Source organism: Platalea leucorodia, assembly GCF_965183815.1.
Source record: "Platalea leucorodia genome assembly, chromosome: 3".
Taxonomy (NCBI): domain Eukaryota; kingdom Metazoa; phylum Chordata; class Aves; order Pelecaniformes; family Threskiornithidae; genus Platalea; species Platalea leucorodia.
Window position 1 is genome coordinate 127,826,046 of NC_138825.1, and position 23,358 is coordinate 127,849,403.

The window sequence follows — 23,358 nt, forward strand, 5'->3', positions numbered from 1 at the left end:
GGTCCAGTCGCCTCCTCTTCATCTCTACAACAAGTTTGATGGTACAGCCGAGAGCTCTCAACTGATTTCTTTGGCAGCTGCCTCTCCTTCCCCCCCTTTGCAGATTGGCTTTCTTTTTCCAGGCTGCGTAAAGTGGAACAGCAGCGCAATGAGTCCTACAGGTTACTGGGAAAATCTGCTCAATCTGCTTCATCATTTTCCCCTTTCCTTTTTTAATTAGGAAAGCACAAAGTGATGAAATGATCTCCTTTCTGCTGCTAGGAGTGATGAACACATGATTATAGTAGTATATTAACTGTCCTACTTGATTTTTTTTCATTTTACGGTATTGCTTTGGCATCCAAATTTGCTCCCTATCCATCTGCTTTTTTCTTCGGAGATGCAGGCAAAAGCCATGACAAAGCAAACTTCCCTCTGCACAGTTCGCAGTCATCAGAGCTGTCTTCCTCCAACTCCTGGCTCCAGCAGAAGCTGATGTAATTAATCAAGGGCTCATTCATGCCTTGTACCTGAATGACTGCTTCACGAGGGGATAGTCTTCGTCAGGACCTGTTGATATTGCCCAAAGTGAAAACTTGGGTTTTCTAGGTTTTTAACACCCGACAGCATCTCAGATATCTGTTGCAATGAACCAGGTGTTGTATAAAACTGCGCAGGGCTGGGCTAAGGACTCGTGCAGCAGCCACATCACAACGGCTTGGTGCCTGTGGCGGTGGTGGCTCCCCAGAAGCAAAAAATCTATAGGCAATGCCTGCAGTACCCGTATGTTATGGGTTTGGTTTTTCAACAAAAATGTTCAAATTACTTTTGCTAGCTTTTGCATATGCACCAGATTCTTTTAAAATGTCACGGTGGGAGAGGGGAGGGAGAGGGAGTCAGGATCCTGGTGCTGTTCCACCTCTTGCTGCCGTGACCCAGGAGCGGGCAGGAACGCCAACGCCTTCCCTCCCAGGGCGCAAGTCTTCTGCGAGCTTCCCCGTCGCCGCGGGAAGGTCTGGAGAAGGAAACCTTTAAAGAATTGAATCTCGGTGATCTTGATCAGATCGTCTTAAGATCAGATAAGTGTCCTCCGTAGGCGATCTCTTGGTCTTCCACTTGGCCAGAGGGAGAACGCAGTAATACAGTATTAGAATAAAATGCCCTAATGGTATTCCCATTGAAATATTCAGATACAGAGGCCACCATCAAATTAGAAAACGAATGCTGCTGTTTATCGTCTCGTAAGAGAAGAACATAGTCCCTCGGGATTTCTCAGGTGCAGATGCGATCCACCGCTGCCAAGGTGGCAGTTCCTCTCGTGATGACCACAGCGATGGCCGGTGCCTCTCAACGACTGGAAAAACTCTCGCAAGAAAAAAATGGCCAACGGACTCCGTAATAAGTTTCCTGGAATGATCCTTCCGGAAAGGCAATCTGCACAATTAGTGCTATTTCATATTAATCATGCAAAATCAGGCAGATTCAAGGCAAGTGGAGAACACAGGAAACAGGATAAAATTTCTGTGTTTTCACATAATAAAATAATTCAATGCCACCAGCCAGGAGGGCTTCGGCGGCTTCTGCCTGTAGATGTCCAGATGCGGTCGTTAACATTATTCATCCGTTTCACAGGGGAGACAGGCTGGCATTTTACAACCTTTCACTCCCAAAAGTGACGCCGGGCAGGGCGGTGGCCGTGCTGCACTGTCACATGCAGTGACCGGACTCGGGACACCTAGAGACCTGGATGAAGTAGCCTCCATCGTGTAGGAGGTGCAGAGGAGTCCCCTAAGTCACAGGTCCCAGACTTGTTGGCCACAATTGCGTTTTTTCCCGGGAATTGCGCACTGTTTGTGCATGCGCAGGAACACCCAGTGCCTTGCTGCTGCCTCGGGAGTGACGCTGGTCAGTTGGAACCTAACCTGGAGGAGAAAGATGCTGATGGGAGGCACGTCAGCTCGGTAGCGTGCTCTGGCCGCGCTCGAGCAGCGCCGAAATCCATAGGCAAAACGTCGGGGCAGGCGCCCTGACGGCACCCCAGCCAAGGACGGAGTAAAAGCCAGCACAGCATTTGGGAGATTAAAGCAGCACGTCTGGAATGAAAGAGGCACCCGACTTCAAACGAAAGCAAACGTGTAATGTGCAGTTGTCACTACTGCAGCTCGGTACAGCTGCAGAATGTCACATCAAATGTCTCCGGCGATTCCACATGTGTTGCCTTCATGCCCTCGCTGGAGCAAATGGCAGGACGGGATCCCAAACACCGAGGTCTCAGAGCGCTGTCAGACACTCAGCATCAAAGCGGAGCTCCTGGAGGCTGCGCCGGTGCGGACATCTGGTGCCTGTGTGGGATAACAGACTGCCTAAAGCCATTTTCTGTGAGCAGTTAAAGCACGGGGACGGCTGAGGTGGGGCCAGCGAACCGCTACAGGGACCTGCTCTCAGCAGAGCTTCAGCTTGGGGCCATCGGCTCCGCGAACTGAGAAACTGCGGCTACAGACCACCTGCCGGGGCAGAAAACGTGACCAGCGCCATCAAAGCCTGCAAATAAAACTGAAACGGTGCGGCGCGGAAAGGTGCCGGAGGAAAGGGGGCTCGGCGAGGACGGGGAGTCGCGTCCGCGACGTCTGCGGGCGCTGGGGTGCTGCAAAGTTGGGCTGCGGTCGGCAGGACGCTCTGCCATGAGAATACGGCTGGCTCTGCCAGAGGGACCGGCACGGGGAACCAGAAGAGATGGCGAATAAGATCGTTGTCTTCCCAGCGTCAGCAAGAGGCGATAAGCATCGTCCCCGACACGCGGCAGCTCCTGCTGCCCTCGCTCCTCTCCTTTACGGGCAGCAGCCAGTCTGACGGTTCCTTTGCAGATTGCGGCCCCTCGCTGGTCCCGGTCGTTCTTGCGGAGCCGTGGCAGATGTTCAAGTCGCTGATGGGGCGAGCGGGTCCCTCAGCAGAATCGCACAAGACGAGTGTCCAGACTGGAAGTCGGCAGCGTCGCGGTGGGTGACAGGAGAGTGCCATGCTCCCTGGTGGCGTGGCACACCGAGGAAGAGGAGTGCTTCCTCCAGTGATGCGAGAGGAGAGCTCTGCACAGGGCGAGAATTCAGTTTTCTTTTATTCCCCTCAAACCTCAGCGATATCGATTGCAACGGGGAAGCCGGCAGCGGTAACGACTCTGCACAAACGAGGAGCGTGGATCAGCTGCACCGCGGCCAGCACCCAGCGACTCCGGTCCTGGGGAGAGAAGCGTCTGCCCTTGAGCTGCCGTGCGAGCGCTGCCCTTGGCAAGGAGCAGAGCCGTGTGGTAGCCAGTTAGCCAAACGGGTGATCAAGCAGCCAAGCTGCTTTGTTGGGCCCTGCCGTACGCCGGGCGTCCAAGCTCTGTCCCGAGGGGGGGACCCTGGTGGGGACCGGTGAGGGTGCGTGGCCGAGCGCCGTGGCGCGAGGAGGTGGGGCCGTGGCAGCGCGGCACGTGCGATTCCTGCTGTTTGTGTCTCTGCTCTGCTCCCAGGTACGAGGAGGAACCTCCGCAACGACCTGCTGGTCGCAGCCGACTCCATCACCAACACCATGTCGTCGCTGGTGAAGGAGCTTCATTCAGGTAAGAGCTCATTTAGCGGCACGTGCGCGCAGCAGAACAAGGAGAGCTTGAAGCCACGGGTTGGCGATTTGTCTTTAGATTTATTTTTTATAAAAACTAGTGAAAGCACAATGCGAGATTATGTGCTCATTTTTTCAATGATAAAATGAAAATTAATTTTTAGAGCGAACAGCATTGAGAACTCCAAATACCTTCTGAACAGGCTTTCGGTTGGTTCCATCGCTGATGGCTAAGGCGATTCTCTGCAGATACAAGCCTGGCTGGCAGCGCCGCTGGCGAGTCGGGAAGCAGAGTCGCATCTCGGTCCGGCGCGTGTCGAGCCGTGCGCGTGTAACAGCACTGAGCAGCTTTTCCAGTGCCCTGCGGGCACGTCCTGGGCCGCTTACTGGGCAGAACGGCCACTTCCCAGTCCCACTTCGGGAAGCCAGGGCTCCTTAGCAACACCAGGCGGCAAGTCAGGAGCCAGGGCAGATTTGCCCGTGAATGTCCCCAGACGAGTGCCTAGTGACGGCCGCGCTGGAGCAGCGGGCGAGTCCTCTGCAAGGAGTCCCCATTAGATGCCGTGATCACAAATGCAGAGTAAATGCAAATATACCCGAGGCCGGTTGCAACAAAGGATTAGACAGCGATGTGGAAAAAAGATAATTATTCCCTTCGTGCCTTTTTAGCGTGCCAGTGGAGGTAAACGCCCTGGTGGGACTGGAGCAGCTTCTGCTGCAGTGCAGGGACGCATCCCGGGCTCTCGAGCTGTGTCAGCCATGGCGTACACCATCATTTAGGATTCCAGCCGCTTGTTGGTGGGCTGCCTTCTCTTTTAAACAAGAAGTAAAGCGTTCTGTATTCAGACTGAACCTCACGGTTTCTGTTTCATGCCTTCCCAGCCCCTTGCTGTATCCAGTAGCTGCATCGCATAATTCCCCCCATAAACTTATCAAGCTCTGCATTAAAACCTGTTAGGCTTTTTGTTCCCGCTGCCCTTAATGGAGAAGTCACAGTTATAAACCGGGTTGATATTTTACTGCTCGGCAGTAAATTCAGCCAGTCCAAACCCCGTGTCTTGGCTGCAAAGGCAGCTGTGAGTTAATAAAGTCTTTCATGTATGACAGCAGCATCGCTGGTGCCATTGCAGTGAAGGGCCCTGCGTTTCTTCAATAAATCACCATGCTCAAGACGCACGGCCCTCTTCCCTCTCGGCTGAAACCCGGTGAACAGACCCTCTGCCCAAAACAGATGTCTGCAATAATTTATTTTTTGCTTTTAATAGAAGAGCGCCAGAATGGCAGCAGTCGAGCTCAGGGTCTGGTGCGGGGCGGCTGGTGGCAGAGCTGGAGCGCGGGCTGGGCCCGCGGCAATCCTGCCCGCCTCCGAAATCCCCGAGTTTGGCAAATGCAAACAGCCCGGGTCTGCGCTATTGCCGGCCCTTTCGGGCCTGTCAGGATCGTGCAAAGCAGTTACGGTTCACAAGGGAGGGAAAAGGGAATTAATTACAGTCTCCTACTTGAGGATATGCAGATACTGAAGAAGGCTCCCTGGAAAGTATCTGAAATCATTTCATTTGTGTAAATTAGGAAAAGCATGAGTTATCCTCAGCTGATGAGAGTCAGTGGGATTTAACACACATTGTCCCGGAGGTAAGCTGTGAGAAGAGACACCTCCTCCAGCCCCAGGCTCGCCCGATATAGCTGCAGGCATTGTGTTTTGAGCGTTTTGTGAGACTGGTGCGTGCACCGCCCACGCCTCCGCTTGCCTCTCCGTACCTGTGCACCAGCTCGGAAAGCAGATTCCTTAGGACGGGAAAGCCTGCTCAGGGTCACCCCTTCCTCGACGGGCTCCCAGAGGTGCCCTGATCGTCCCCCACCTGCCTTCGCCTGCGCCGACAGCCTCGGGCTCCTGGTGCTGCCGAGGCGTCGCTGCCAGCATCTGTATTCCAACTGAGCGTAAAAGACACCCTGCCAATCGCCGGGGACCAGGCACGGTGCCGATCGCCAGGGACCGGGCACGGTGCCGATCACCAGGGACCGGGCGCGGTGCTGATCGCTGGGGACCAGGCACGGTGCTGATCGCCGGGGACCAGGCACGGTGCCGATCGCCAGGGACCGGGCGCGGTGCCGATCGCCGGAGACCAGGCACGGTGCCGATCGCCAGGGACCAGGCACGGTGCCGATCGCCAGGGACCAGGCACAGTGCTGATCGCCAGGGACCAGGCACGGTGCTGATCGCCGGGGACCAGGCACGGTGCCGATTGCCGGAGACCAGGCACGGTGCCGATTGCCGGAGACCAGGCACGGTGCCGATCGCCAGGGATCAGGCACGGTGCTGATCGCTGGGGACCAGGCACGGTGCCAATCGCCGGGGATCGGGTGCGGTGCCGATTGCCGGGGACTGGGCGCGATGCCGATCGCCGGGGACCGGGCGTGATGCTGATTGCCGGGGACCAGGCACGGTGCTGCTGGAGGTGGCTCAGCCCCTGCCCCGCAAACAGGAGGCAGGCTCAGGACCCAGCGTGGCTGCTGAGCTCCAGGTCGCGGCTCTCGTTATTACAAATGCGTTTGGTTTTGTCAGCAATCTCTTCTGCGCTCGCGCTAAGGACTCATCGGTAGCCATCGCTGAGTAGGCAGAGGTTGTGTGACTCCCAGATGTCTCATCGGCCCTGCTGTCAAAGCAACAGAGAGCAAACGTTTGTAAGATCCCCTTTGATCAGATCCATTCAAAATGCTTCAGTTTTTCAAATTGTGCCTTTTATTGCAGGGTTTTCTCCCTTTCTTTGCTCTCTGCAGCATGTGAAGTAGGCAGAAGCGATATCACTGCTCATAACAACGATTACCTGTTTGCACAGGTCTCGCTGAAATGTTGCGCAGAGAGATGTGAGCCACCAGCTGCAGAAGAATGCGACCTTCTGCTCCCGCTCTCTGCTACATAAATAAGCGCCTGGCCATAAAGTCTCTTCAGCCTCACCGGCGTTAAACATAACGACCGGCCAGCTCTCAGCCATGAAATGAGCGCCTGCCTGGGGGCCCAGCCCGTCACCGGCTGCGTGGCCTTGCCCCAGCGTCAGCGTCGCTGAACGCCTTGCGCGGGCAAGCCCCGCCGCGCCAGCAGGGACCCTCCGAGGTTTTCACCTCGCCGTAAACCAGTTTCATTTTTCTTCCTGAGGCTTGACCTCAGCCTAGAAGTCGTGACTTCCTTCCCACGGTGCACATTGTGCAGTTCTGGGTTTCTTACAGCGCTAAAATAAGCGTGCACGAGGGACTTTGGTCCCCATACTGCCTGGGCCAGGCAGGAGTCCACCAGTAGCCCGCTCTTCTGGAGAACGTAGACACTGCTTCCAGCTAGCACTCCACAACCGCTAACCAGCCGGTCAGGATGGAATGGGGACGTGTTGCCGCCCGCGGTGACAGGCACCGTGCCATAGAAAGGATGGCGACGCTTCCACCCAGGTTCTCCTTGGGAGCCTGAGCGCTCGTCCTCCTTCCCCCGCTGCCAGCTATGCCCGAGAAGCCACGTCTCCCTTGCTGCAGGAAAGTCCCCCCAGTATCTGTGCTCTCACCTACTTGTCTCATGTGCGCTTTTTGCTTTCTTTTTTTTTTTTGAAGCAGAGGAAGAAGATGAAGAAGAAACAGAAAAAATGCAGAATGGAAAGGACCGAGGTAAGGGGACGAACTGTGGTCTCTGAGCTGTAAAGGGTTTTCTGTTTTGCTCCTCTGCAGGAGGTCGCTTCGCCGTCTCCATTCGGAGCCCCAGGAGAGGGCTCTGAGCGCAGGCGGCTCCGGGTGAAGCAGCCCCCGCTGCCGTTAGGTCACCTGCAGACACGGCACAGGTTTCTCTGCCTGCTCCGGTCATCGCCTCGCTGCCAGGTCGCTCGCCAACATCTGCCATGGCTTGAGATGACGCCGTGGCCGGGGTTCCTTCAGCGTGCGTATTCAGCTTTCAAGAATGTTTTTCTTTCAGCAAAGGTCATGCACTGATCTTTGTAATGTGTAAGAGGAGGGGGAGTTGCTTTGAGTGCTGCGAGAAATCCAGTTCAGAAGAATATGTTTGGAAAAAACCAAAGCGTGGGCTGGTTACCGGTGCAGCTCCTGCGCGGTGGGACCGTCATCTGCTGGAGCACTGTGACCTTGGCAGGGCAAAGGTTCGGAATTACTCTGCTGGTGGTAATCCCGTGTAGGCAGTGCCATCGGCTAAGCAGGGTTTCACAGGAGGTCTCTTTCATCTCTGCTATCCCTGGATTGCAGGTCCAGATACTAATCCTCCCCAGACCACGTCTTCCTTTGGTGCGAATGAATCCGTAACACGTGCTGGCAGAGTTATTCCCGGGGCTGGAAGTGATCATCGCAGGCGTGGAACGCAGCCCCGAGACTTGCAAACAACCGTGCAGCGTACGGTTGAGTTGGAGGGGTCTGCAGGGGATCTGCTCCTCATGTTGCACTCCACAAGCGAACAAAAAAGCACCCCCGGACCCTCCTTGGGAAGGGACCTCGCTATGGGGTCTCTGGACTTCGGCTTTCTGCATTTTAAACCAAAGCGTGAGAAGGAGACTTGAACAGGTTTGAATCAGCCCAAGCATTTTTGTCTCACTTGAGCCAAAGCTAATTTCAGCATCAACAAACTGGAACTTTTTAGCCTTTTTTCTGTTGTACACACGTTTTCCTTCTGGCTGAGCTGAAGGGCCAGGGCTCGCGTTTCTCACCGACAGAGCTGCTTGTCCTGAGCTTTCCTCTCCAGCGAGTTCTGCAAAGCATTCGGGCGTTTGGAAATGCTCTGCTTCCTGATGGTTCGTCCATCACTGTTGGACATTATAAGTTTGTATAAAGCAGTGCCTCACTATTAGACATTATAAGTTTGTAGTAAGAAGTGCAGTAAGTTTGATTTTAGCTAAAACGGGAGTCTTCGAAGCAGAATCACATTGGCTCTAAATCACAGGGCTCTCTTTGCCCTAGAACATTCCTCTTCAGTTAAATATTTCAGATGCTTAGCAGATGACCCTTCTGCTTTTTTCCAAATGTGCATTGTATCTTGCATGGGAAATAGGGAAAGGGGGATTTTGAAGAGTTGAAATATGATGTATGGTAGCGGAGATGTAGTAAGACAAATTCGGCTCTGTTACTCAATGCGGCAGCGTTGGAGTCGGGGAGAGGGGACGGAAACGTGTAACCAAAAGCAGAACTTGGTCCAAAAGCCTTCGTGTGGAATGTAAATATTGTCGCTGCCAGAAAGTAAGTGATTTCTTAATGTCACAGAGTTAGCGAGATAAAAATCTGGCAGAAAAATCAAGGAACGATCGATATATAAACTGCAGTCCTCCTGCGGAGCGCGTACGCGACGGGAGCTCCTCCAGACACCGAAGCAGGCGTGGCGACGGGGAGTCCGGCTCTGGGTTTTGCGCGGGCTGCCTCGAGGAGGGGCGTCCCGACAGCCCGTGCTCTCTGCCCCGTCTTACCCATGGGGACCCGTGGCCGGGATGCTCCGGGCGCGCCGGGTCTGACGGGGCCGGCCAGCAGCGCCCCGTGCCCGCACCGAGCTCTGCCTGCCCCCGCTTCTTTCTTTGCACGGCGCCTGTGTGTGTGTCCCCATCTCGGCAGCGCTCTCCCTAGCTGCCGCATCGCCCCGTTGCTTCTTCCCATCCTCAACGGACAAGAGTTAAAATTACTTGTAGCTTGTGTATTCCCCAACTTGTGCACCAGCGTAGGCAAGGGAGACGCCGGTCCTCGCAGGGACGCTGCTGCGATGTGTTTCCTAGGGACGGCATCGCCCTTGGGCTTCCTCACAAGTTTCTTCACAAAGTTATTTTATATTTCTCTGTGTCCCAATTAATCAACCTCAGAACTCGCTTCCCGGCTGGAGGGGCTTACGTTTGTACACTTGATATAGCAGCAGCATGGTATGGCTTCAGCAGGATGAAATCATTCGGGAAGACTCCAAGTTGGCTGCATCTTTTGTGGTTAGGATTACAAATTAAGCAGCATCTCCAGAGAAGATGTCTACACGGGTTTCCAGGCACAGAAGAGCACAGTCGGGAGCCGGCAGAGCCACATCCATCCAGTCACATTAGACGTCCCCCCACAGCAGCTCAGCCAGCCTCGGTGCTGTCGTTGCGTTACCCTCTCTTGCAGCCCGGCGTTACGCACCCATACGTTGCACGTGTGCCGGACATTATTGCCGGTGGGACGCCTGCTTGGCTGGGGCCATCCCGCAGTCGCTGTTGGCCATGGTCCTGCTGCCTCGCTCCGAGACAGCATCCTCCTGTTGGTGACCAAGAGGTGGACCCATGACAGTGTCACCTGGAACGAGACTCTCCACGAGCAGGTCCCTTCATGTATTGGCCATTTGGATTTTATAACCCCCAAACCGCTAGCAAAGGGACTAAAGTGCTGTGATCTGCTCTTTCAGGCTGCTGGAAGGAAGGGCACGGTTTTCAGCCCCATAAAATGTGTCAGACAAAAATATCCAATTTGAAATACCCTTTCAATACTTAGAGGGGGCTGACAAGAAAGATGGGGACAGGCTTTTTAGCAGGGCCTGCGGCGACAGGACACGGGGGAATGGTTTTAAACTGAAAGAGGGGAGATTCAGACTGGACAGAAGGGAGAAATTGTTTGTGCTGAGGGCGGTGAGGCACTGGCCCAGGTTGCCCAGAGCGGTGGGAGATGCCCCATCCCTGGCCACATTCAAGGCCAGGTTGGACGGGGCTCTGAGCACCCTGGTCTGGGTGAAGATGTCCCTGCCCATGGCAGGGGTGGGACTGGGTGGCCTTTGGAGGTCCCTTCCATCCCAAACCCTTCTGTGATTCCATGATTCATTCTATGAAATACAGCTGCCCATACTGATCAAAACTGGAGACCCTGCAGCCATCCGTTCTTGCAGGACAGGACAGAGTCCATCCTCGGCAGGTTTGCAGATGACACCGAACTGGGAGGAGCGGCTGATACCCCCGAGGGTCACGCTGCCATCCAGAGGGACCTCAACGGGCCGGAGAAATGGGCCGGCAGGAACATCACGCAGTTCAACAAGGAGAAGTGCGAAGTCCTGGGAACAGCCCCAGGCACCAGGACAGGCTGGAGGCCGCAGCTTTGCGGGGAGGAACCCGGGGGTCCCGGTGGGCACCGAGCTGACGTGAGCCAGCAACGTGCCCTTGCGCAGTGACCGCGACTGGCATCCTGGGCTGCGTGGGGCAAAGCATTGCCAGTCGCAGGAGGGGATCCCTCCCCTCTGCTCAGCGCTGGTGAGGCCGCACCGGGAGCACTGGGGCCAGCGCTGGGCTCCCCAGTACAAGGGGGACATGGACAGACTGGAGAGAGTCCAGCCATGGGAATGATTAAGGCCTTGAAGCATCTGTCACACGAGGGGAGGCTGAGAGCGCTGGGGTCAAATCAATGTGTATAAATAGCTGATGGAAAAGCGTAAAGAAAACTGAGCCAGAGTCTTCTCAGTAGCGCCCAGAGAAAAGACGAGAGGCAGCGGGCACGCAGCGAAATACAGCAGATTCTCTCTGAACATAAGAAATGCATTTTTACTGTGAGGCTGGTCAAACCCTGGCACAGGCTGCCCAGAGAGGCTGTGGGGTCTCCGTCCTTGGAGGCAGGCAGAACCCGAAGGGTCAGGGTCCTGAGCCGCCTGCGGTGGCTGACCCTGCTTTGGGGGGGGGCTGGACTGGGCGATGCCAGCGATGCTGGGATTTCTGGGATTCGGTAAGATCAGGAGCACTTTTCCACCTCCCTTGTAGCGCAGAGGACTTGCTCTTTCTCCCGATGCTGTGAAGCTGCTCACAGTCCTGAGAAGCATCACCCATTAGAGCAATAAGAGATGGGGAGGGCAGATTTTTCATTTTACAGAAAATAAAATTACCTGCTTTCTAACCGTGCCTTTCCCCCTGTGTTGCAGGTTAGACAGATGACTGCAGGCTGCACAGTAATTCAGGTAAGGATCGATATCTTCTTTTCTTCCCACCTCCAGCAGCACTGCTCTGTACGTGCTGTTGCGGTGCATGGGACCGAGTCCCGCGTCACCTCCTGCCCTTGTCCTTCATCTCCTCTTTCTGCACGGGAAGGTTCCCCGCCCGCCCATTGCTCCGCAGCCCTTCAAAAGGATGCTGAGGTTTTTTTCTTGTTAAGACCCAATTTTGCTCCTGCTGCAGACAGTGGGAAAATGTCGTTAAGTCCAGCGAGAACAGCATTATCTTCATTTTATTAGTATTGCTTCTATAGTGAGAGGCCTCAGCCAGGAAACAGGACCCCATTGTGATGGACACTATCCAGATGTACTAAAAATACAGTCTCTACCCTCAAAGAGCCTGCGCTTTAAGTTATAATAAGTCACAACAGATGGACAGACAGACAGGTGGCTGGAGACAGTGGCGAGGGTGACAATGCCTCTGAAGGACCTGAATAAGAGCCTTATCCTCGCCCATCTGAAAAGCTGGTAGGAGGGCACCGATCGGGTTTCCGCACTCCCCGTGCGCCGGCTGGGCGTTTGCCTTGGCCGCAGCGCCCATCTTTCGCCGTTCCCAGTGGGAAGAAGGAGGGTTCTCCCGGCCAACAAACGCAGCGTGGACAGGCCCGTAATCCGCCAGAAAGGGACGGGGACTGGCGTCGTAGGTACCCCTCTTCTGGGACTTTTCCTTTACACTGTAGGTTGGTTGGTTGTAGAAACCAGACCGGTGAAAGCCTTTTACCTTTACGTACCAGCTCCGCCCCAGCCCACGGTGACAGCGGGCCAGATGAATTAGTCAGGATGGATCTCAGACACAATTTTGCATGATAAAACCGCCACAGTTGTCCTCCAGGGGTAATTTGCAAAGGAGAAAAAAGGGGGGTTGCCCTCCCTGCCATTTTAGTGCGGAACAGAGATAACCCGAAAGTGGCTTGAGAGTTTTTTCTGATCGTTCTTACATTAGAAATTCAAGTCCTGCCTCATCTGGGAAACAATCTGGTAACTCAAGGAGGAGTGAAATTATACCATTAGAGGGGAAGCCAGCAATGGAGAGCTGTTTATGCTGGCTGTGTGTGGCTTTTTCTTAATGTCCCTTTAACTCTAATGGCTTTGGAGAAAAGATGGCTTTGACCCTGGTCGCCCCTTAGCCACTGATCTGGAGAGGAGACGCTCCCCGTTCTCGGAGAAGCCCAGCAGTGCCTCCGACAAAGCAGGGACCGGCGCTGATAGGTGCTAAATTAGAGACAAGTGAAAAAATGGGAGAAACTACTTTCAGGTTTCTTTATCCTCCAGAAAGAATGAAAAAAGACGTGTCCGTGAAAGAAAAAAATCCTTTAAACTGGGCTGGTTCTTCGTCAAGTTCCTCACGTTCCCAGTTGTGGTGCCAGGACCTCCTGAACCTTGCCGGTGGCAGGGTCCGGCCAAGCCGGCCGGCGGCTCCGGCCGCCCGCTGATGGTGGAGCGGGCTGGGAGGGGCGGCATCGTCAGGGGCTTTCTGTTAGCAGATCCTGGCTGTTCTGGGGGGAAAATGCCCAGCACCAGCCTTACCTTGGCTTGCAAAGTCAAGCGTGTCAGCTCACGGGCCCTGGCTCGCAGGACCTGGGGACCCGCCACGGCCCCGTGCTCCTGGTGTCGTGGGCTCAGGAGCTCGTGTCTCCTCTGTGTTCAGGGTTGTCTGGGGTCCAAGGCGAGGAGCTCTGGGGTCAGCAGGGCACTTGATGGCCATGGCGGGTGCTGCACATTCGGTCCACTCGGAGCTTGCCGGGGGCGGCCCCGGAGAGGCACCAGAAGGTTCAGGAGGTCCCAGCTTGGCTCCTGCCCTGCCGCCGCGCAGGAGCTGATCCCCAAGCCGCGGACGGGCGGGCTGGAGCGCTGCCCTGGGCGGAGGCTGACGGCGCCTTGTGTGTTTCCGATGACGCAGGCACCGAGGGTCGCGCTTACCATCGAGAGACATCTCCCCGGCCTTTGGAAGAGGCACGTTTCAGCTGCTACATTCACCATCGTGCGACTGTGACCGAGCTCAACCACCTGCTGACGAAAGCGGCTTTCTCCGCACCGCCTGGAGGGCTTTCCCCGTGGGCATTTGCCTCTTAGGTCATTGCATGTACTATTTTCCTCCATGTGTTTACTAACGATAATCAGACAATGCCCCACCAAACTCAGCAATTTATGGGAGGTTTAAAAAAAAAAAAAAAACCACAAAGGGAAAGCTAATACTCCCTGCTCCCGCTAAGCGTACCGATCTTTTCGGATTTCCTCCCAAACGGCGTCATCATCGCGTCACGTGCTGGTTGTTACCTCCTGACTTCTGCCCCTCCGTATGCATGAAAAAACGGGTGTAGAGCCTCGGGGGTCCCCTCGCGCGCGGCACGAGGGGGATTCTGCCTTCAAAAAACCCACCCTCCCAAAACACGGCTGCCCGTCGGTGTCTGGTTGCCGCCATGTGCGATGTCGCGTGTCCTCCTGGGAGCAAACGGCAGGGCCCGTCGCGGGCGGAGGGGTGCACAACCCGAGGAGCGGCGGCGGCGGTGGGCCACCAGCCGCGGCAGCGACGGGCCACCGGCCACCTGCCTCCCGCCGCTCCTGGCTCTGCTCCTCCTCAGACTGTTCAATAATTTCCCTTTACAAGCAGGGAATTCAGGGACGACCATCGCTAGGCTTAGATTAGCACCTCTGTGCTCATTTGCAGGAGCCAAGTTCCGTTTCGTTTGAAATTAAGAGAAATAACCGAGTTGTGTAGTCGGAGGCTGGCGGCTCACCACTCTCTGATCCTTGCTAGGCTTTTCTTCCATAGCTGCTTAGAAAACATTGTAATCAGTTCCAATCACTTGTGATTTTTTTTTTCTTGGTGCTTAGGAATGTTATTTTTAGTGGAAGGAGCTGAGTGCCCTAATGCATCTATAAATATTTATCAAGGGTGATGAATGGAAAGGAGCGATAAAGCCTGAAGCCAGCCCTCAGCTTTTCTTCCTGTCTGAACCGATACGCGGCCTCGGTTCTCGGGGGAAAGTGCTCGCTGGGTACCTACAGCCCTTGGGGAGAGAAAATAAACATACGTGGTGGCCACAGATTTAGTTGAATATAAATATTGTGAACGAGCTGTCAAGAAGGAAAGGAAAGTGATGATAACCTGGTGCAGCGTGTTAGCTTTAGCCTGCCAAGCACAGTGCGCTTGCGGGGACGGGGAGGTTCGTGTGCGTTTTCGGCTGAATTTGCTGAATTAGGACCTGCAGCGGCTTTGGCTGCAGCTACGGGCATCGAAAATAGGAATGTTTTGCTGATGGCCGCGCTCGGGGACCTGCTGGGGTGGTGAAGGCCGGTGGCGGCTGGAGGTCTTACGGCGGCACGGGCGTCGGGGTCTTCCTGCTGCTGCCCAGGGGCGCGAGCGGCCGGGGGTTGGCATCGCGCCGGCGGGATCTCCTGGCACCTCGTGCGGGCAAGAGCCTGGGGGTTCCCAGCCGAGCCCCCCGGATCCGGCGTCAGAGCCGCAGGCGTCCCTCAGGGACCGGCGTCTGCGCCGGCGGCAGTGCCGGAGGCGGGGGCTGTGCCGCGGGGCAGCGCGGGGCGGTGGTGGGAGAGCCCCTGGCAGCGGGTGGGATGATGCGGTGGAAGCCGTCGCCTCCTCACGTGCCAGGGCCCAAGCCGTGGCAGAGGATGGGAAGGCAGGGATGAACACACATCTCCTGCGGCCGTCAGGGAAGCACGTTGCGCAGGGAGCCCGGACCAGAGGGGAGCGTCACGTTTGCTGCTTTTTTCCTGTTATTACTCACCCCGCGACTTTCCCTTCTCACTTTTGCTACCACGACTGCCAGGAGGCAAAGCCTCCTGCCGCAGCCGCCACCTCGGCCGCAAGCGTCTCTGAGCCTGCGGTCCGGCCGCAGCTGGAGGAGGTGCAGGTGGCACCGCCGGGACCTGCCACCACCGGCTGCCGCCACGCCGGCTGGCCGGCTGCTTGGAGCGGAGACGCTGGGGAGACCCCCCCTCCCCGCAGGGGCCTTGCAGCCAGCGCTGCCGGTCGCAGGGACGGCGACAGCCAGGAGAGCAGGGGCGTCTGGGCTTTGTTGGGAAAACCTGGCGGGATCAAGGGGGTTTTGTGCAGATGCAGCCGGGATGTCACCTGCGTACGTTAAATGTGACCCGGCGTGCCGTGGCTCGGCATTACCTCACCCACGGTGCCATTTTTTTTTTAGCTGGCAAAGCGTTTTAGCAGATGCTTTACATTATTGCAAGGCTGGGGCTGCAAGTTGGTGCTGGCTGCTGCCGCACCGGCTGCTGCCGGGAGGACGGTGTTTGCCCAGCAAGCTGCTGCCAGAGCGGGAGGAATCTGTGCTCCTGCCGGCACCGCGCCGGCAACGCGCACCCTGCGGCCAGCAAGAGCAACCAGGCGCTGGGAGCAATGGCGAGTGCGGGCGGCCGCTAGCTGGGCCCGGGCTGCTTGCGTGCATTGGATCACCAAGGCCTGAGCTTAATTGCACTTGTCCTCATCAGCCTGCTGCTGATAGCTTCCCTCCGCCACCGGCTCGGAGGTGATGGGGACGATGCCGCAGGGTCCCCCGAGCCTTGCCCTGCGGTGCACGGTGATGCCGAGGAGAGCGTGGTTACCTGGCTTGGCGGTGCCCTGGGCAGGCTGTCGCGACATGTCGCCCAAGGGTGTCATTTAGGGAGGCCACCACGGGTCCCCTGACCCTGTTGGTGAAGCCTGGCCGGTGCAGGCTGGCCCCGCAGTCTGCCGTCGCCATGCCACTGCCCCAGGCACCAGTCTGGCACTGGGGCAGGCAGCATGGGCTCAGAGCAGGGCTTGGGGCGCGGGCTGGACCAGTGGAGCCTGGGAAGCACCGGGACAAGCGCGGATGCTGGTATCCGAGCTGTGCCGTGGCCGTCGGTGGGGTTCCTGTGCCAGGCAGGGTGCCCGGGGCCATTTTGCACCCCAGTAACACCAGGCACCTCGTCCAGTGAGATGCCGGGACATCTTATAGGGGACAAACCACCAGCCCAGCTTGCTTATGCCTGACTTTGAAACCTGCTTACAAACTATTGTTTGCCTTTGGAATATTCGCCTTAAACCCCGGGAGGAACAGCTCAGGGCAGGCTTTAATACAGGTCCCCAGGCCGTGTCCTGCTCCGTGTTACCGCACCCCGGCCCCAGCGTGTGCGTGGGTTCCCAAGGCCGGTGGCACCGTGCCGGAGGGACCGGCCGCTCCCAGGCCGCTCGCCCCAGTCCTTGCTCAGCACCCGGGGTGCGGCGTCCTGGAGGCTGCCGGGGAAACCTGCTCCGTGTCACCGGAGAGCTCCTGCGGGGCTGCAGCAGCACCGGCACCGGGGGCAGAGCCGTGCGTGTGTGCGCACGTGTGTGTATGTGCACGTGTGTGTGTGCACATGTGTGTAAGCACCCACGTGCACTGCAGGCAGCATGTGGCGTGCCGGTGCTGCACTCGGGAGATCTGCTGGGTCCGAGCACGCCTGCCGGAGCCTCCCTGCCCATCTCCGCTGCCCAGCGTCTGCCCACAGCCCCGAGGCCGCCGGTGAAAAAGAAATAACCACAGATACAGTTCTTTGCTTTCAAATTTGGGGGTTTATTTTATGCAACTGGACGGTCATTTTTTGTCAGGAGACAGTAATGGGAGTCATCAGCAAAGAGCAGGGCCGGATCCGGAGCCCGGGGAGGACAGCAAGGGCCTGCGCAGAGCCCAGCCGGGCACGGCACTGCCAGAGCCGTGCAGGTGCAGGCAGCGGGCAGGGCAGGCAGGGCAGGCAGGGCCGCGGTGTCGAGCATCGCTGCTGAATCCTGGGGAGAGCGCGTTGAGACAGGCCGGAGGGGAATAGCGGCCGATTGCTCTCTGGTGACTTTGCCCTGTCTGTGCTGTAATTCCCTCACCCACACCGACCAAACCGCCGGCTGTCGCCCCGGCAGCCTGCAAAACCGCTGGGTTTGGCACCGCTCCCGCAGCCGGGGCGCCTTGGTTTTCCTGGGAGGCTGCTCCGCTCCCAGGGGACGGCCGGTCCCCAGCGCGGAGCGGTGCCTCAGCAGGGAGGGGAAGGCATGCCGGCCCTGCAGCGCAATTAAGACCCTTTTTAATTCCCACTTGCGCTGAGCACAGGCTGGGGCAGAGCCGCGGGGTTCACGGCGCCTTCTCCCACGGGGCAGAGCCGGCCAGCAGCACCCATCAATTCGGATTGCCATGAAACCACAATTTCCCTACGGCAAAACCTGCCTGAACGAAAAAGCAAAATGCCACCTAAAAATGTTTTCTCATGGGAAAGTCACCTGGAGAGAGCCACGTCCCTGCGTTGGCATCCCCGGCCGGTGCCCCAGTGCCGGGGGTCAGTGCCAGGAGAGGGCCCCCCCGGTTCCCGTGGGTAGGGAGCAGGGGCAGGCCCCGTGCGGTGTGTCCCACGCCCGGCTGGTCTGTCGGGGATGTGCGAAAGGAAGGCGGCAGATTCGGCTGCTCGTGCCGCCCCTCGGCACGCACGTGCTCAGAGGCTCCCCGAGCCCCGGCCGTGCCCACGCAATCGGGGTGTCCCAGCCCGGCAGCTGGGGGGTCGGGGACCGCACCAAGCTTCGGTGCCGTTCCCCGTTCCTGGCACCGCGTGAGCGCGGGCGCGGGTGAGCACGGGAGCGAGCGGGAGCATCCCTGGGAGCGGCTGGCAAACCCGCGCTGAGCCGATGCTGTAAGCGTGGGGAACATCTCCAACAGAAACCTGTAAACTGGAAGCCATGTTCTGTCGTCTGCCAAATATTTAATAAACTCATCTCATCCCTGAGAGGTGTCTTGTCCCTTCTCCATGTGAAAAAAGCAGAGGTGTTCATGAAAAAGCAAAACAGCGGTTTTGATAGGAAACAACTGGTCCAAAGCAGCGCGCAGCACGCGAGCAGCTGCCAGCGCTTTGCCGTGGGTCCGCGCGGAGCGGCAGAGCCAGGAGATTACCCGCATTTGTCATGGCTGCAGGTCGCTGGGAGCAGACAGAGCTGCCTGTGTTCGGGGCCGTGGCGCCCGCCACATCTGTGCCATCGGCATGGCGCCGGCACCCCGGCCCGGCGGCCCCCGCCCCACCAGATGCTGTCCCCCCACCGCAAACCCTGCACCGGCAAGCACATCTGGTGGCGGCAGGCAGGGCAAGAGCCAGGTTCGGAGCGTGGGCAGGCACCAGGGTGGGAGCATCCGCACCGGAGCCTCCGTCCCCTCCTGACGCAGCGTTGGAAACCGTACGGGGGGAGGTGGGATTGGACCCCCCAGCAAAGGCCCCTGCAGTGGCGGGGCCGTTGCCACCGCTGCTCCCCCAGACGCAGAGCCGGTGATGGAGGGAGGCTCGTGCCCCATCCAGCCCCGGTGCACTGGCTTGGCGGTGGCTCACAGCCCACGCCGGCTCTCCCACGGGGATGCCCAACTCCCACTGCCGGAGCCGGCGGCAATGCCTCGCGCCCACGCCCGGGCCCTCCTGCGACCGCTTCCGAGGGCTCCCCTGGCTCCTGCTGTCCCCGGGCAGAGCCGCCAGCAGCCGGGACCAGGCTCCGCTCGCAGAGAGGAAACCTTAGCTCCTGGAATCTGCGGCTTCATGGGCGCAGATGCGTCCCCTCTGCTTCCCGGCCCCGATTTGGCACGGCGCTGCCCCGCTCCAGGCGTTCATTTGTTTTAGGGATTAGGCACCTTGGTGGGAAAGACACAGGCCCTTCCCATAGCGGGGGGCTGCTGCCAGGCCTGGGGAGGCTTCGTGCTCCGCTCAGCCCGGCACGAGGCGAGAGCGGGAGCGAGAAATCCCCGGGAGCCCAGCCCGGCTTTGCAGGGGTGCAGACCGAGCGCTGCTGCACGGCCAGCTCTGCTGCCGGGGCACCGGCACGCTGCCGGGCTCAGCCTGTGGGCAGCTGCCTGTCCTCGGCACGGGCACCTTCCTGCCTGGCCATGGCCACCACCTCCCCGAGCACAGCCGGGCAGCGGCACCAACCTCCTTCCGCAGGGACCTGGCATTTGCCGAGCGCGGCAGAGAGGGTGGCACGGGTGTTACTGGCACTGCTGGGGCTCTGCTCCCCATCCCGCATCCCGGGGTGCCTCTGCTCCCCATCCCGTACCCCCAGGGTACCTCTGCTCCCCATCCCGTACCCCCAGGGTGCCTCTGCTCCCCATCCCGTACCCCCAGGGTACCTCTGCTCCCCATCCCGTACCCCCAGGGTGCCTCTGCTCCCCATCCTGTACCCCCAGGGTGCCTCTGCTTCCCATCCCGCATCCCAGGGTGCCTCTGCTCCCCATCCCGTACCCCCAGGGTGCCTCTGCTTCCCATCCCGCATCCCGGGGTGCCTCTGCTCCCCATCCCATACCCCCAGGGTGCCTCTGCTTCCCATCCCGCATCCCGGGGGTGCCTCTGCTCCCCATCCCGTACCCCCAGGGTGCCTCTGCTTCCCATCCTGTACCCCCAGGGTGCCTCTGCTTCCCATCCCGTACTCCCAGGGTGCCTCTGCTCCGCATCCCGCATCCCGGGGTGCCTCTGCTCCCCATCCTGTACCCCCAGGGTGCCTCTGCTCCCCATCCCGTACTCCCAGGGTGCATCTGCTCCCCATCCCGCATCCCGGGGGTGGCTCTGCTCCCCATCCCGTACCCCCAGGGTGCCTCTGCTCCCCATCCCGTACCCCCAGGGTGCCTCTGCTCCCCATCCTGTACCCCCAGGGTGCCTCTGCTCCCCATCCTGTACCCCCAGGGTGCCTCTGCTCCCCACCCCAGAGCCCCCAGCCGAGCCTGTGCCCAGGGAGGCAGCAGTGGGTGCTATGTCCCCCGATCCCATCAGCAGTGCCCAGGACCACCCGGGGACAGAGATGGTTTGTGGTGCCACCTGTGTCCCCTTCCCTGTCCCCCGGCCTCCCCCGACTGCTCCCTCCCACCCCTGTGCTGGGGGCTGCGGCGCAGCACCCCCTTGCCCGAAATAGCCATATTTAACTGTCCGTTGCCCCCCCCGGGGGGAGCGGGTGCACCCCCACCCGGCTGGCAGCCTTCCGAGCCCCCGAGAGCGGCGGGTGCGCATGGGACACGGTCCCCGCTGGCGGGGGAGCAGGTTTTTGCCTCATTCCCCCCTTCTCCCATGCAACTCCTGCAGCGGAGCGTCCCTGCGGCAGGGACACTGCCCTGCGCCCCGGGGACCGGTCCCACCCCCCACAGCCTCCTGTGTCCTCCCTCCCCTCCTGGGCACCCACAGCCCCCCAGGAGCCGCCCGGAGCTTGCCAGGCCCAGGCCCCCGTTGGAGGGTCCCCGAGGACCCCGGGCTCCAGCCCACGCAGGGATGGTGGGATGCGGCTGGGGAGGCCGGTAGACGGCCCGGAGTGTTGCGTCCCTCCGCAGATCGTGCTTGCAGCCCACCGCCTCCCACCCGCAGGGCCCAGCCCCACAGCCCCCCTGGACCCCCGCCCGGGGACCCCACGCTGCCAGGCTGAGCCCTGCCTGCGCCGCAGCTGCCCGCGGGCACAGGGAGCCAAAGCCCAGGACGTGGCACAAGGGTTGTGCCAGCTCCCCCATGGGCGCGCGCACGCTGCCCCGTGCGCTGCCTGCGCGGCTGCAGGCGCTCGTGCGTGTGTGCACACTCACGCACCGCGTGTGCACCTGCGGGCAGGGTCCCGACAGGGTCGTGCATGAGCGCGCACACGTGTGTGCCTGCGTGAACACCCACGGACGCACACGTGCACAGGCCTGACCATGCATTGAGACACACGTGTGCAGAAGCGCGTGTCCTCTCGCACACGCACAGAGCCCCGCGCTCGGTGCCGGTTCCCCTGTGCCGCCTGTCCCCCGCTGTGTCCCCAGCGTCCCCAGGTACCTGCCCCCTTCCACCCTGCCAGCATCACCTGGGGATGTCGAGCCACCGCGTCGGTCCTTCCCCGATGCTGCTGACAGCTGCCTCGGTGCCAGGCGGGAGGGCACCGGGGGACCCACCCAGGGCCCCGCGGTGGCTGCTGGGGTCTCTGCCTGCGCTGAGCTGCTCCCAGACGCAGCCCCGACACCACGGCCCCGAGGGTGGGGAGGGTCCCCCGCCTGCCCCCCCAGAGACCCCAGTGACCCTGTGCACCCCAAAGAGACCCCAGGGTCCCTGTGTGCCCCACGGAGACCTCAGGGACCCCACGTACCCCACAGAGACCCCAAGGACCCCGTGTGCCCTGTGGAGAGCCCAGGGCCTCTGTGCACCCCGAAGAGACCTCAGGGACCCCGTGTGCCCCAGGGAGATCCCAGGGACCCCGTCAGCCCCACCGCCGGGCTCAGACCTGGGTGGCCCTTGCCAGGAAAGACCCCAACCCACCGCCCACGGTGCCCGCCCCGGTGCCATGCTCTGGTGCTGCAGCGCAGCCCCTGGGCCCCCACCCAGCAACAGCCTCGCGTCCTGGACGGGGCTCACGGGCACCCAACACCTTGCAGCGTGCAAGGCCAGGACTGGGGCCGTGCACCCGCCCCCACCCCGGGACCCCCTCTGGGCCCTACTGGGGGGCAGGGGCCACGGCAGCGGGGTGTGCAATGCTCTCCGCTCCGCTCCCCTCCTCCCCCATCCCGCCTGGTGGGCAGGGGGTCCCATGGGTGCCGGAGCCGGGGGCCGCTGCTCCGATTCGGGGGAGGGGGGGAAGTCCAGCCCTGGCCCCGCGGCCGCGCGGCTTGGAGCCCTGCAGCCCCCTGCCCTGGGGCAGGCCCCGGCACGGCCCGCCGGGACGCGGGGCAGGGCTGGGGGCTCCCCCCGCGCGAGGTCGGGGGCCTCCGTGTCAGCGCCTGACCCCGGGGCTGGGGCTGCTCCTCGTTTGCACCATTTAATGGCCACCCTGGGCCGCATCGGCCGCTCCGGCTCCATCCATCACCGGGGAATTAATTCCTGCACTCCACTACAAGCTGTTGGTGTGACCCGTGCCCTTCCCCTGCCCTTCCTCCCCTGCCCTCCTCCTCCTCCCTGTCCCGCAGCCCCACCCATGATTTATGGGGAGGAAAGGGAGCGCCGAGCCCAGTTATCGGTGGGCAATCGCAGGGCAAACACCGCGCCGGGGCGGGACGCGGCGGGTGCTCGCTGCGGGCTGCGCAGGGGGATGCGGGCCCCTGCCCGGGGGTCCCGGTCCTCACCGCGCCGGCCCGCCCTCACACCCGCCTGCGGCACACGGGCGCACCCGGCTGCCTCGCACCAGCGTGCCCCGCGCACGTGCACCCCCACGTGACGCCCGCTGTGCCACCCCTGGGGACAGGCCACCGCCACGTGCTCCCAGTGCCACCCGTGCTCCCGCAGCCCCGCGCAGCCCCGGCAGCCCGCGCCCCACGCCTGCTGCCCTGCCCCGGCGGCCGCTGTGGCACTTTGGGACATGGTGCAGGGGACACGGCCCCGCTGCGGGATGTCTCTGGGCCCCTTTCCTGCATCCTTCTCCCGCAGGCACGATGCCGGGGCGGGGACGTCCAGGCGAGGGGCCGGAGCACGCGGGGTTTGTCCTGACCACCCCTCGCCACGCTTTGGGATGCCGGGACCGTCGGCCATTTCTGCCGGCTTGTGCAGAAATTCGGCGGCAATTACATAACGAGGAGCCGTCTGTCCTGAAAACGAGGTCAGGCGGAGGGCGGCGGTGGCGGGGGCGGGCGGCTGGAGCGGGAAGGACCGGCCAGCGGCTGCTCTCCCTCCCCAGGCTGCAGCAGCAGGAGCAGCGCTGCAGGAGCTGCAGGCCGGGAACGGCACCGGGATACGGCACGGCACGGCGGCCCTGCTCAGCAACAGGAGTGCTGAGAGCGCGGGGGTCCCTCGAGCCATGGTGGCATCACGCCTGCGTCCCTTGGGGTCCCTCAAGCCTTCGTGGCATCACGCCTGCAACCCCACCGCCGCCGCGGGGCCGGAGCCGTGGGGTGGCCTCCATCCCTGGAGCG

The 23,358-nt window shown here is 60.3% G+C and overlaps 1 protein-coding gene across 8 annotated transcripts in view; it reads left to right on the forward strand.

The window, feature by feature from the left end:
* Positions 1–18,139, forward strand: part of DTNB (dystrobrevin beta) — a 219,137-nt gene extending 200,998 nt beyond the window's left edge. For 5 of the 8 annotated variants that reach the window (XM_082307455.1, XM_082307458.1, XM_082307461.1 and 2 more), the window contains 4 exons: positions 3,488–3,577; positions 7,171–7,224; positions 11,456–11,491; positions 13,425–18,139. In XM_082307455.1, the coding sequence (XP_082163581.1) occupies positions 3,488–3,577; positions 7,171–7,224; positions 11,456–11,460 (149 nt within the window). In that variant the 3' untranslated portion in view covers positions 11,461–11,491; positions 13,425–18,139. Of the gene's footprint in view, positions 1–3,487; positions 3,578–7,170; positions 7,230–11,455; positions 11,492–13,424 lie in introns of those variants that run through there. The other 3 variants (XM_082307457.1, XM_082307459.1, XM_082307460.1) reach the window with 3 other exon arrangements.
* Positions 18,140–23,358: the final 5,219 nt, after the last annotated feature.